We start from the raw sequence: 13,288 nt of genomic DNA, 5'->3' as shown, positions 1-13,288 counted from the left end.
TGCAAGAAATTCAATTACAAGCACACTCAGAACTGAAGGAAAAAAAAAAAAAAAAAAAAAAAAATCTTCAGCAGACTTCTCTTTTCTCTCCTATCTCTGTCAATTAATTTAACCCTTACTGGCCGGTCAAACTGTTATGGTTCTCAATGGCAAGAGAACATAGCCCAGCAAACATAAGAACTAGCTCTTGGAAGGATGGAAACTAAACTGACCATGAACTAAACCTGCCGCACAACTAACAGTAGCCGGGTAGCGTAGCCTGCGTTTTATCCCTAGATGCCCAGCACCGGCCGGAGGACTAACTAATCCTGGCAGAGGAAAATATAGTCCTGGCTCACCTCTAGAGAAATTTCCCCGAAAGGCAGACAGAGGCCCCCACAAATATTGGCGGTGATTTTAGATGAAATGACAAACGTAGTATGAAAATAGGTTTAGCAAAATTGAGGTCCGCTTACTAGATAGCAGGAAGACAGAAAGGGCACTTTCATGGTCAGCTGAAAACCCTATCAAAACACCATCCTGAAATTACTTTAAGACTCTAGTATTAACTCATAACATCAGAGTGGCAATTTCAGATCACAAGAGCTTTCCAGACACAGAAACGAAACTACAGCTGTGAACTGGAACAAAATGCAAAAACAAACAAGGACTAAAGTCCAACTTAGCTGGGAGTTGTCTAGCAGCAGGAACATGCACAGAAAGGCTTCTGATTACAATGTTGACCGGCATGGAAGTGACAGAGGAGCAAGGCTAAATAGCGACTCCCACATCCTGATGGAAACAGGTGAACAGAGAGGATGATGCACACCAGTTCAATTCCACCAGTGGCCACCGGGGGAGCCCAAAATCCAATTTCACAACACTAATCTGACTTCATGCAAAGAAATACAAGCAGAACCTCTCCAAAAACTCACAAGCTCACGTTAACATGTAACTTGGCCTGTTAGGATGTTTTGGAGTTAAATAGCTTTGGTGTTCAGTGAATGTGACATCCTAATGCTGCAAATTCCACAAATGAGCATTTTCAGTTCTTTAAAACATATCAAATGTTTAGAAATTCTACTGTGCCTAATAATTTGGAACAGTCCGGCATTACTATATTATAGAGGGTTGCTTTAGAATTTAGAAGGCACAGAGAACCATACAGCAGGAGCAATAATAGGGACACATACGGCAACAGCGGCTCAGTATTGGGGTATCAGCAGGATGAATAGTTTGTGCAGGTTTGGGATAGATGGCGATGGGGCTGGAATATGAGAAGTGAAATATGTCTTTGTTGTATTCTCTGCAGGTGAGTCGTTGCTGGAAGAAGTTGTCATGTCAGTCTGGGCCAGATGGAAAAGATGGGAAAAGTGAACGATTCCATCAGAAAGAATGTCAGCGGTAAGACATTATCTGCAACTGTGCTGTTATCTCTTATATGTTCTGTAGGGCTGGTATTTACCACTGACCATATGGCGGTAATATCCATGTTGGTCATTTTATAGAGATTATCTTCGGTAACAGCGCGGTCATCTGCTGAGGTCCTCCTCCACTATTAGGGTGCCAGTTGTAATCAAGGTTATCTGGTTAGGGGCCCATTGAGAAGTTTCGCCCCCCTGAACCCTGGATGGGAGAATGGAAGATTTACCACAAGACCAATATTTCTAATGATACCTGTGGCCTTCTGGGGTAAGTGACGGAGTCAGCAACTTTGTGCTCAATCACAACTCTTAACATGACATTGGTATTGTCGACTGCTAAATACTAAGTTCTCTCCCTTGGGTCACCGACCCCTCTCCCCATCCCCAAATAAAGACATGATTCCCAAATGGATATAATTGGCCACAGCGGCCTTTATTACAAACAAACAAAACATATAACAGTAACATAAGCTGGAAGGGGTCCTTGAAGCTAAAAATCTGGTGTTAACCATATGATAAATTAATGGATGAGAACCAACCATAGTTTACTCTCAGCCGTTACCCCACTGGCTCAAGAGCACCAAAATTACCCCGGAGGGTTACCATTGTCCACTTCCAACTTAGGAATCTGGCCCACCGTTGCCAAGATTCCCCCAAAACATCAGACCCGAAACCAAAACTTATACCAACTGAAGAATCCATATCCCGACGGATCCCCCAGGCCAATTTAGCACCAACTCCAAGGACCCCTCCCACCGCCTACAGCCACTATGACCCAAAAACATTAAACAAAAAGTCTTTCTTAACTATAAACAAAAAAGACGGTGGGTGGGCGGGACTGCTCAATTGTCTCCTGAGCGGGAAGTGACCGGCTCCACCCCCCGCCAGAGCTATATTACCCTAACTTCCCACTAATTCCCTCCCCCTCCTTGCATTAACCCCCAACCTCCCTTGTGCCTAGCTCCAAACCCCCTGTCATGACGGCTTCCGCATACGCCGCCTGTGAGAGGGGGTTGGGCGGCTCGCTCCAGCCTGCTCTTGACATTGGTATTGTCGACTGCTAAATACTAAGTACTCTCCCATGGGTCACCGACCCCTCTCCCCATCCCCAAATAAAGACATGATTCCCAAATGGATATAATTGGCCACAGCAGCCTCTTTTACAAACAAACAAAACATATAACAGTAACATAAGCTGGAAGGGGTCCTTGAAGCTAAAAATCTGGTGTTAACCATATGATAAACTAGTGGACGAGAACCAACTATAGTTTACTCTCAGCCGTTACCCCACTGGATCGAGAGCACCAAAATTACCCCGGAGGGTTACCATTGTCCACTTCCAACTTAGGAATCTGGCCCACCTTTGCCAAGATTCCCCCAAAACACCAGACCCAAAACCAATACTTATACCAACTGAAGAATCCATATCCTGACGGATCCCCCAGGCCAATTTAGCACCAACTCCAAGGACCCTTCCCACCACCACAATGAGGGTATTTGACCCCCTCAAGTACCCGAGACCCCACCACCCCTAACCGCTATGGCTCTTTCAATTCCGGTCTGCAGCCCAAGGGCCCAAAAATCACTGCCCACGGCGTTCAAATGGACACCATCGCCCAGAAGAAAGTCGTCGCCTCCACATTCCAGCTCAAAATGCCGAACTGCCAGACCCCCATTACAAACCACAAAACCAGACACTGCCCGATTAACCTTGACGCGGGCTTTATTAATCTTAACCACCGACCTAGCATGCCTCCAAGATTTCCGCGGAACAATCTCTGACCACACTACGGACATCTCCCGAAAGGAAACCCATAATCTCAGCAGGTCATGCTTAATGTCTTGAATCAGCTCCCGACTAGTGTTGAGCGATACCGTCCGATACTTGAAAGTATCGGTATCGGATAGTATCGGCCGATACCCGAAAAGTATCGGACATCGCCGATACCGATACCCGATACCAATACAAGTCAATGGGACACCAAGTATCGGAAGGTATCCTGATGGTTCCCAGGATCTGAAGGAGAGGAAACTCTCCTTCAGGCCCTGGGAACCATATTAATGTGTAAAATAAAGAATTAAAATAAAAAATATTGATATACTCACCCGTCCGGAGGCCCCTGCATCTTACCGCTGTTAACCGGCAGCCTGCTTTGCTTAAAATGAGCGCGTTCAGGACCTTCCATGATGTCACGGCTTCTGATTGGTCGTGTGACGCTCATGTGACCGCCACGCGACCAATCACAAGCCGCGACGTCATTCTCAGGTCCTAAATTCCTAGAATGAGGAGTTTAGGGCCTGAGAATGACGTCGTGGCTTGTGATTGGTCACGTGGCGGTCACATGAGCGGCACGCGACCAATCAGAAGCCGTGACGTCATGGAAGGTCCTAAACGCGTTCATTTTAAGCAAAGCAGGCTGCCGGTTAACAGCGGTAAGGTTCAGGGGCCTCCGGAGAGGTGAGTATATCCATATTTATTATTTTAATTCTTTATTTTACACATTAATATGGTTCCGATACCGATTCCCGATACCACAAAAGTATCGGATTTTGGTATCGGAATTCCGATACCGCAAATATCGGCCGATACCCGATACTTGCGGTATCGGAATGCTTAACACTACTCCCGACAAGTGCGAACTCCCAAGTCGTTTCCCCCAACATGTAACACCAAGATATCAGGGGGCCTGTCCAAACGAACTCCATTATGCACCTCTTGCATGACTCTGTTCCAGCCCAAGCCTCGGAAACCCAACCACCTGATAACGGCCACGTCCCTGGAAAAACCCAGCTGTCTTCCATCTTGTTGGACGTCCTCCCGCTTCGCGCGCCAATACACGTAGGAGTGGCCGACAATCCAAACCAACAGCGAGGTTGAACCTGGAAAACACAAACAACTTAAAAAACGTGCAGGCAAAACACACAAGACAACCGATCAACCAACCTCTCAAGGCCTAACATAACTCCGATAACGGCCAGACTCCCACCGACCTATCCTCTGTACCACTGAAGGAGCCAAACCACCCAGCGCTGCCTCTGTAGCAGCCCCAATACGAAAAGAATGAGAGGCGAATCTAGAAGAGTCCACCCCAATGGCCATTAATGCCTGCCGAAAAACAGCCACGAATTGATATCTGGAAAGAAACGTCCCATCCTCGTGACGCAACAATGGCCCATCTCTGTTCGGTTGAAAACAATCAAAGACCCGCCAACAACGAATAGGACACATATCCGAACCCGGAACCGCGCCCAATACAACCTTCTTTCCTCTCCCCGCCTGATCCGTCTTAGACTTCCGAATCCAAAATTGCAAAGACCCCCCTGAAACGAAGACGTCCCCGGCTCAAAGCCCCCCTTGCCGAACAGTAGTAGGAGAAACGAGCTCCCCCCACTCTCAAAGCCCCAAAAAATGCAAGGGAAAAGGCAAGCCGAAATAAGGCGGCCTCGAAACGGGAATCAAAGATATCATCCAGCTGCGCACCTAAATGTTCCAACATCTCAAACGACACCGGGCGCCTGCGATCACCTCAGGTGCCTGCTCTTCTCATCCCCTTCGCTGTTTGCTTCACCAAAAAAGACTTCGTCAAATCCTGAAGACCCCGTAGCCGAAAACCAAAAGCCAACCCTGCCAATATCCGGTTGACCTTAGCCGCCGACCATCTGTGATCCGCCCCATGTCTTAACCATAGCAGCAAGGCCCCAACTTGATCCTGTCCCGTATCAGCAACACCACACGACGCCAACCAAATCTCCCAAGAACTCCATACCGACCGATAAGCCGACCACGTACTAGGAGCCAAGGATGCCTGAATTAAAGGTTCTGCAGCCCGGACACCACGCTCCAAAGTTCCGCCGGGCATTCCAACCCCGTCTCCTCGGCATCCAGAGCCAGCGACCAAAAACGCTCCCACTGAAAACGAGACAAAGAGTCGGCAATACAATTTTGAACACCGGGCACGTGAGATGCCGTAAAATAGGCATTCAAGGACAAACAAGACAATACCAACTGACGCAGGACTCTGATCACCGGAGGTGAGGATGTTATCAAACTGTTGATGGCACATACCACTGCTATATTATCACAATTAAAATGAACCCTTTTATTACGGAAGTCATTGCCCCATAGCTGCACTGCCACCAAAATCGCGAAAATCCTTAGCAAGGTAATGTTCCTTACCAACCTGTTTGAAAACCATTCTTCCGGCAATCTAGCGGCGCACCAACGGCCCCCAAAAAAGGCCCCGAAGCCAAAACCGCCTGACGCGTCAGTAAAGAGATCCAGGTCCGCATTGACTACCACGTCATCCATTAACAATGAACGTCCATTGTAACAAGCCAAAAACCGGTCCCAAACCTCCAAATCGGCCTTGTGCTCGGCCGACAAACGAACAAAATAATGAGGGGCGCTCACCCCCGCCGTGGCACTAGCCAGCCTGCGGGAAAAAAACTCTCCCCATTGGGATAATCCTGCATGCAAAATTCAGTTTCCTGAGGAGAGATTGCACTTCACGCAACGGCAACTTCTTCAAGCATCTAGCCCGCGCCACCTCATTCCTCAAACCAAGCTCTTTGTCGACAGGCAACCTAAATTCCCATTTCACCGAGTCGATAACAATGCCTAAAAATGACAAACTTGTACACGGACCCTCAGTCTTTTCGGGTGCGAATGGGACCCCGAACAGCTCAGCTATCCAAACAACAGTCCTCAACAGGACCTCGCAACATGGAGACCGATCAGGGCCTATGCACAAGAAGTCGTCCAGGTAATGAATTACCGAATCCAAACCGGACACGTCCCGAACTGCCCATTCAAGAAAGGAACTAAAGGCCTCAAAATAAGTACACAACAACAAACAACCCATCGGCAGGCATCTGTCAACATAAAACCCGCCGTAACAATAACAACCTAACAACCTCACGCTGGCTGGGTGAACCGGCAATAAACGAAAAGCCGACTCAATGTCGGTCTTAGCCAACAACGCCCCCTTGACACAACTACGCACCCACTTGGCTGCCTCATCAAACGACGTATAAACTACAGAACAAAGCTCTGGATCGATCCCATCATTCACAGACCTCCCTTTCGGATAAGATAAATGTTGAATGAGCCTAAACTTGTTAGGGTCCTTCTTGGGAACCACACCCAACGGTGACACGACCAGGTCGTCAAAAGGAGGAATGTGAAAAGGTCTAGACATCCTACCTAACGCCACCTCCTTACTCAATTTTTCAGACACAACCGATGTGTGCAATTCAGCCAATCTAAGGTTCTTCAAACTCTGTGGCACATCAAAAGCAGGGGTGGGAATGCAAAACCCAATGCTAAAACCCGCTCGCAGCAACTCCGCCCTCTCCATGTCAGGGAACCTATTTAGAAAGGGGACCATCGCGTCCAACCTCACCGGCGTCGCCCCCTTTGGAATTACCATCAGGCTTCCCTTTTTTCTTAAAACATCTGGATGCTCCATGGGAAGAACCATTGCAGTGCGAGCACAAGTGCTTGAACTTGTAAGTTGCTCCAAACTTACACTGGCCCTCATTGAACTGCCAGCACACACCGTGTTTTTGACCACCGGATTGTCCTGACTGACCCCCGGTTCCTGAGGAGCTACCTTGCGAAGCGGCTTGGCCAGAAGCTCCGGCCCCGCTCTGAAAGGTATGACCAAACTTCGTAGGCGCCATAACACGCAACCACAACCCAATATCTTTCTGTTCCCACCGAATCACAGGACGAACCGCCTTCCGTTGTCTGAACTGCTCGTCGTACCGCAATCATGCTTGGCCCCCATAAGCCCTATACGTCTCACCTATAGAGTCCATGTAACAAAACAAAGCGGAGCAATTCTTGGGTCCTTCTCACCAATAACACTCACCAAGATCGTGAACGCCTGAAGCCAATTCACAAACGTCTGAGGAATGAGGCGCCATCGCCGTTTTTCCTCATCCTCCTTCTTACTATCCTCCTTCTTGCTCTGATGCAAATTAAATTTCTCTAACGGCAGAAGCGAAAAAATCTCCATATATTCATCTTTCCAAATCTTTTCCCGCCCTTCTTACTTCAAATGAGCCCCTAACGGCCCCTCAAAACAAACATATACCTCGCCACGCGCCTTATCGTCTAAGCGGATGCCCCCCTCCTTTTCTTTCTCAGTCTGTACGGAAACGGATACCAGCTCGGCTAACCTGTCCCACCCCATAGACCCGCTGCCCGACAACACAAGCACTACATCAGAAGAACTCACCCAGACTGACAAAGGGGACATCCCAGACCTAACGCCGCCCAATCGTGACAACAGCTCTCGAACACCAGACAAAAGCTCCCCCACTCCCTCACAATGCGCATCCGCCTGCCCACTAACTCCCTCACCCCGGTCTACGGACTCCCCAACCCGATCCCCTATAACTGATGTAGGCATCGAAAACGCCGGGGACAAACATGACACAGACTTATTCTCACCAGGCTGCAGAGGAGCTGTGATCCCCCCAGCCGCAGATGATGAGGTCGTCCAGCCGTCTGCCGTGATGCCGTCCTCAGGCCCTCCTGGCTGCGAAGTTCACCTCATGATGCAGGTCCCGCCATCCTGGCCCCTGTAGAAGGCGCTGTCAAGGAGCTGTCCATCACTGTTGTAGACTGGTGCAAAGGAGTCCTGAACCCAGGCCGGCTATCTGCTCCGCCGCCTTCTGACCCCGCCGAACGATAAGGTGCCGACCCATTCGCAGGTAGGATAAGGGAACCGGGATCCCTGCTAGAGTCAAGCAGCCCCTCCGAGTCTGGGGCGCTGCCTGCCGCTACCTCTGGGGGACTCCCACGCCGTCTCGCGTTGTTATAAGCAGCGGGCCGCCCAGCTTGCACCGCGCTGCAGCGGCCTGCCGTGACATTGCTTCGAACCACCGCAGCTCTGGCGCACGCAGGCCCCACCCCCCAGAGTGAGGAGGGAGAAGGCCTGACTGCCGCCGCAGCACGGCTGTCGGATTCCTCCCAGACCACGGCCTGCTTGGGCATTTGCAGGCAGGCACACGGTCCGGAGGGTCACCGGAGGGGCGCCTGCGTGGCCGCTGGGGTGCCAGAAGGCAAGTCGGGGGATAGGCGCTCGGGAGGCCTTACCTGCCGGGACCGCCGTTCGCCGGAGCCACCCGCCGTGGGGCCGCTGCTACTACCACCCAGGATGCCAGCCACCTGAGCCTCTAGCCAGCTGGGGGGCTGGGATACAGCAGCCGCCCGCTGCTGGGACAGCACGTGGTCCACGGAGCTCATCTCTTGTGAGTGTCTGCGTCCTGCTCAATTTTCTCCTGAGCGGGAAGTGACCGGCTCCACCCCCTGCCAGAGCAATATTACCCTAACATACCACTAATTCCCTCCTCCTCCTTGCATTAACCCCCAACCTCCCTTGTGCCTAGCTTCAAACCCCCTGTCATGACGGCTTCCTTGTACGCCGCCTGTGGGAGGGGGTTGGGCAGCTCGCTCCAGCCTGCTCTGTATGGGTGGAGATTCTGTTAACAACGTAGCAGACAAGGCAGCTCACAACCAGACAGACTCTTCTGGTATTTGACAGAATTGCCAGATGGCCAGTCCAGCCCTGGCAGACATGCACTGGGCCCACAAACAAAAAGAATTAAAAACGAGATAACTTCATGAAGATGACCATTCCGCTGTATCCATTCCTCCAATAGACTAGCTTGCAGAGTGCCTGCACCTGTGTGACCACATCCCCACACGTCACCTCCGCTTAGCTGCAAGAAATCCACGTTTCATAATTTCTGGGGGTTCTACGGTATGTGGTGAACTGCTGAGTTCCATAGATCAAGAGAATAATGAGTCAAGTCTATTGTGATATCCCACACTTATGGATTGATACTAGAAAGTCTACAATGGGCATTGGCTCCTTTGGTGGCTTGTTAGTCCTGGATTGATGGACCACAGTGAGCACTGAGAGGTAATAAGTTTACTCTGCCCTTGTTCATGGTGAATCACTTCCTTGTAAGATAGGTGATGGCGGCTGATCACCCCCCGGATTTTCCATTATTGCATCATCAGGTCATTAATATGTTTATGCTTAAATTAAAGGGAACCTGTCAGAAACATTTCCCCTCCAAACCATTAATATGATTGTGTAGTCTTTTAAATGACAAGCCAGTTGATCCCTTTATGACCACAAAGCACTGCTCCAGCAGCAAGAAAAAAAATCACATTTTAAAATTGTGTATGGAAGCGCATTGGATGCACTTACAGCTTCTCAGCCTCAACCTGTATACCCTACATTGCAGGAGGAGGGTTCCTCTGGTGGATTGACAGGTTGTTTCCTCTAGCACATGGCCACTGACCTTTCCATCAGCCATCGGAGGGTGCTGCTAGGTAGGGAATAGAGCATGAGGCTGAGAAGCTCTAACTGCATCGTCACACCGCAATATACTTCCAGGCACAACTTATTAAATGCTATGTCTTGCAGCCGGAGGAGTACTTTTGGGTTAAACAGGAAACAAGTGGCTTATCTTTTAAAGGAGTACACAGTCATATAAGTGATTTAGGTGTTTTACCGTTTCTGACAGGTTCCATTAAAAGAGGTTTTTTTTTCAAATCTAGAGGATAATTTGGCCTATGAGTCAATGAGATCAATTTAACGTCACTTGTGTCCAACAGTGCCATTATTTTCATATCTCTGTTACTAAAATGGAACAGAAAGACAAACATAGATTTTATTTTAAATAAAACCTATTTTCTAGAAAAATGTCAGTCTGCAGGTCTAGTAATGTGAGGCTTCAGGAAAACAGGCATAGATGCAGTAGACGAGGGTGAGAAAGAGAAGTCTGTATTCCATCTTTATAAAAGTTGCTGTGTACATCAGTACAGTAGTTCTGAGTTCAGCTCAGCATTCTTAATCAAAAAGTCCCGGTATGTTGTTGAGTAGGAAGTTTTCTCTAAGAAAACACATACTTGCTAGATGGGATATGACATACTTTTTTTTAACCCTTATGTCAGTGTTAAGATCAATGGTTAAAAAATGCATAAAAGACAACTCTTGAAACACATAGTGCGCTTTTATGAAGATGGAATGAAGATTTAACCCCCAATGTCAGACCTATTCCTGATTTCTTGGAGCCCTAGTTAGTGATCGAGACCATGCAAGGGGATGAGTCGGCGCTATTTCTTGATTCTATGGTGAGGCCTTCTTGACAAAGTTAGAAAAATAAATATGAACGAGGTCTAAAAACCATTTGGTCCAGAGGAGACTGTATAGTGGCACCTAGACTCCGCAGCGACCCCTTAGTAGCGAATCCATGCACTACAGAGCTTTTTTGCCAAGTATCAGTGGTAGGATCACCATGTGTTGCATTCCGATTTTTTTTCATATTTGTGATATGTGAAATTCACTGTTAAAATCTATGGAATTTTTACCACAAAATGAGCATGTGCTAGATTTGTAGTGCAGAGTCAGAGATACAGCCCACAATTTATGCAGACTGGCGCTTTGTAATCCAGTCTTAATGAAGACAATACAATTCACCATATTCATAAAAGGGGCTGCCTATGTTTATTGGCACACCTTCACAAATTGACCAGCTGCTGTTGGAGGGTCACCAAACCTGTCCATCAGCCTCCTCCGATTGTCAAACACCTCACACGGGAAAGCTGCTTTTCTATGGAAGGAGACTGATAGGTCTGGTCACAGCCTTCTTCATCAGCAGCCACTTTGTGGACAGAGGTAATGGCCAGTCTGTGAGGAAAACTAAACTAACAAGAGAAAGTGGTCGACCCCTTTAAGAGGCATGATCCATTTAATGAACTATTCATCAGCGCCACTCCAAGAAATGTACACAGTTAGGTAGTGGAGTACATTTCTGTCATAATTTATGCCATTTTTATAGTGCAAATTAAAAGGGAATCTGTCACCCACTAGGACGTATTGTCCTATTAATATGGGCATACAGGTGATAAAATGGTAAAACTAGTCATAACTGTATGCCTCATATCAACAGTTTTCTGGTGGAGAAATCCTCTTTTATTCTTTCATGCTAATGAGTTCTTCCAGGCTTTGGGGAGTGCGGTGCCTGGAAGAAATCTCTGCCTCCGGTCTTCATTATCATACCAATCCCCTCCCATTAGCCTCACAGTGCCTTGTTACGTGTAGTGGCTGCCCCAGAATCCCGCACCTGCGTCCTGCAATAGCCCTTCTATGGGCACAGGCTTCTTCATTCTTCTGTGCTGGCGAGTCACTGTAAGTGCGGAGTGGGGAAAGCTCATTTTCAGGGCACACGCCGGAGGTCACTGGAGCGGAAGTAGGATTGACTCACCCACGCTAGTAGAAAAAAAAAGCCAATGCCCAGAGAAAGGCAAAAAAGAGAAAGTGTAATCGGGGTATTGCAGTATACAGGTGCGGGATTCTGAGGCCACCGCTACATGTCACAAGGCACTATGATGCTGATGGGAGAGGACTAGTATGCTAATGAAGAGGATTTCTCCACCAGAAAACTGTTGATATGATGCATACAGGTTTGACTAGTTTTACCATTCTATCACCTGTAGGCCAATTTTAATAGGCTAAAACGTCACAGGGGGTGACAGTTTGCCTTTCAGAGGAATTTTTTATCTGTGCATGTCACGCCACCTCCCACGTAGCTCTGCCTAATTTTAAAAACTGTGACATTTCAAAAAGTTTTATGCTACAATTTTGCTGAAAACAGTTCGATGAACCACCCCATACGCTGCTAGAAGCAGTGCACCTAGGTGCGAATGTCTCCATAGTGTTGCATTTAGATGTGCCCCATACCACATCTATAGGGCAGTAGAGGAAGCAAAAGAGTATACAGACAGGACAACACAGGATCACAGCTGATTCTGTTTGTTAGGAAAAGCTTTTACTGTTTGTTTTGAAACATATTTAACCTCACAGAAAGAATCAGCTGTGATCTCGTGCTGTCCTGTCTGTATGCTCTTTTGCTTCCTCCCCTGCCCAGGAGCTGTGATATGATCAGACCATGTTCCTGTGCAGTCAGAAACAAACATTACTCAGTAAAGGGCACATTTATAAGATTATCCCGGCACAGGAACATTTTTTTAACACATCCAACTGTGGAACTTATTTTTATTTCGAGATCTATTGATTAAAATGTACTTTGCTTGTGACACACCTTTTAGTAAGCAGAGGTCGACCATACACAGGGTTACACAGTCCGACTAACAATGATGGGAATAGAATAATCACTCATTCGAGCATTCTGTGCCCTTACAGTGTCATCGGCAGCTCTTTTCCTGTTTACACGAGGTGACGTTGTAACAGTAACAATGTTTTTTTTGCTGGCATAAACAATCCAATCACCCCAGAAAGAGGCATTCTGCTTATTTATCGGGTGATCTTCATCATGTTTACACGGGCAGATAATCTGGAATAAGTACATTCATACTTTGATAATCTTCTCATATACATGCCCCATAACACAATGTGCCATCCTTTGTTTTTCTATCAGATTTGCATGTAATCTGAGAGAATAACCCTGTGTAGGAGCCCTGATAAGACCCCATTGTACAGTAGTATGTATTCTATGATAGTACTTACCCTCTTCTCACAGCTCACACGCAGTCAGTAATTCTTTGCCTCCGATTCCCACGAGACAGATTTGTTCTGCTGGTGATGGCTGTAAATACCACAGACCTAGATGACAGGGAGGGGTTCAAACAAGGAGGAAGTGAAGTCTCAACTCTCAACTACAATAGCAGCCATACCAGACAAAGGATACAAGGGTATCAAATATCAGTCTCATTAGTGAACAACTGACACTAGTAATAATCAATGTCCCCAAATTCATAAGTAATCCTAAACGTTACAGCTTCCAGATACGCTGAATACATGTAGGAATTCCCTAACAAACAGGCATTCCTCACATGTATG

General features: G+C 47.6%; 2 protein-coding genes across 2 annotated transcripts in view; both read right to left on the bottom strand.

The window, feature by feature from the left end:
- LOC143764885 (uncharacterized) overlaps positions 1–13,057 on the bottom strand; it is a 79,745-nt gene extending 66,688 nt beyond the window's left edge. The window contains exon 1 of the mRNA XM_077250958.1: positions 12,956–13,057. The gene's annotated coding sequence lies outside the window, so the exon portion shown is untranslated. The remainder of the gene's footprint in view (positions 1–12,955) is intronic.
- On the bottom strand, positions 3,851–6,980 carry LOC143768954 (uncharacterized). Its single transcript, XM_077257558.1, has 2 exons — positions 5,194–6,980; positions 3,851–4,283 (listed from the first exon to the last, which is right to left on the bottom strand). Exon 1 carries the CDS (start codon positions 6,941–6,943, stop codon positions 5,828–5,830), a length of 1,116 nt encoding a protein of 371 aa, XP_077113673.1. The 5' UTR covers positions 6,944–6,980; the 3' UTR covers positions 3,851–4,283; positions 5,194–5,827.
- Positions 13,058–13,288: the final 231 nt, after the last annotated feature.

Source organism: Ranitomeya variabilis, chromosome 4 (assembly GCF_051348905.1).
Source record: "Ranitomeya variabilis isolate aRanVar5 chromosome 4, aRanVar5.hap1, whole genome shotgun sequence".
Classification (NCBI taxonomy): domain Eukaryota; kingdom Metazoa; phylum Chordata; class Amphibia; order Anura; family Dendrobatidae; genus Ranitomeya; species Ranitomeya variabilis.
This window is presented reverse-complemented; position numbering and strand designations above follow the sequence as displayed.

Excerpts from the sequence above, each read along its gene's own strand:
- LOC143768954 (XM_077257558.1), bottom strand. The coding sequence starts at position 6,943 with ATGAGGGCCAGTGTAAGTTTGGAGCAACTTACAAGTTCAAGCACTTGT.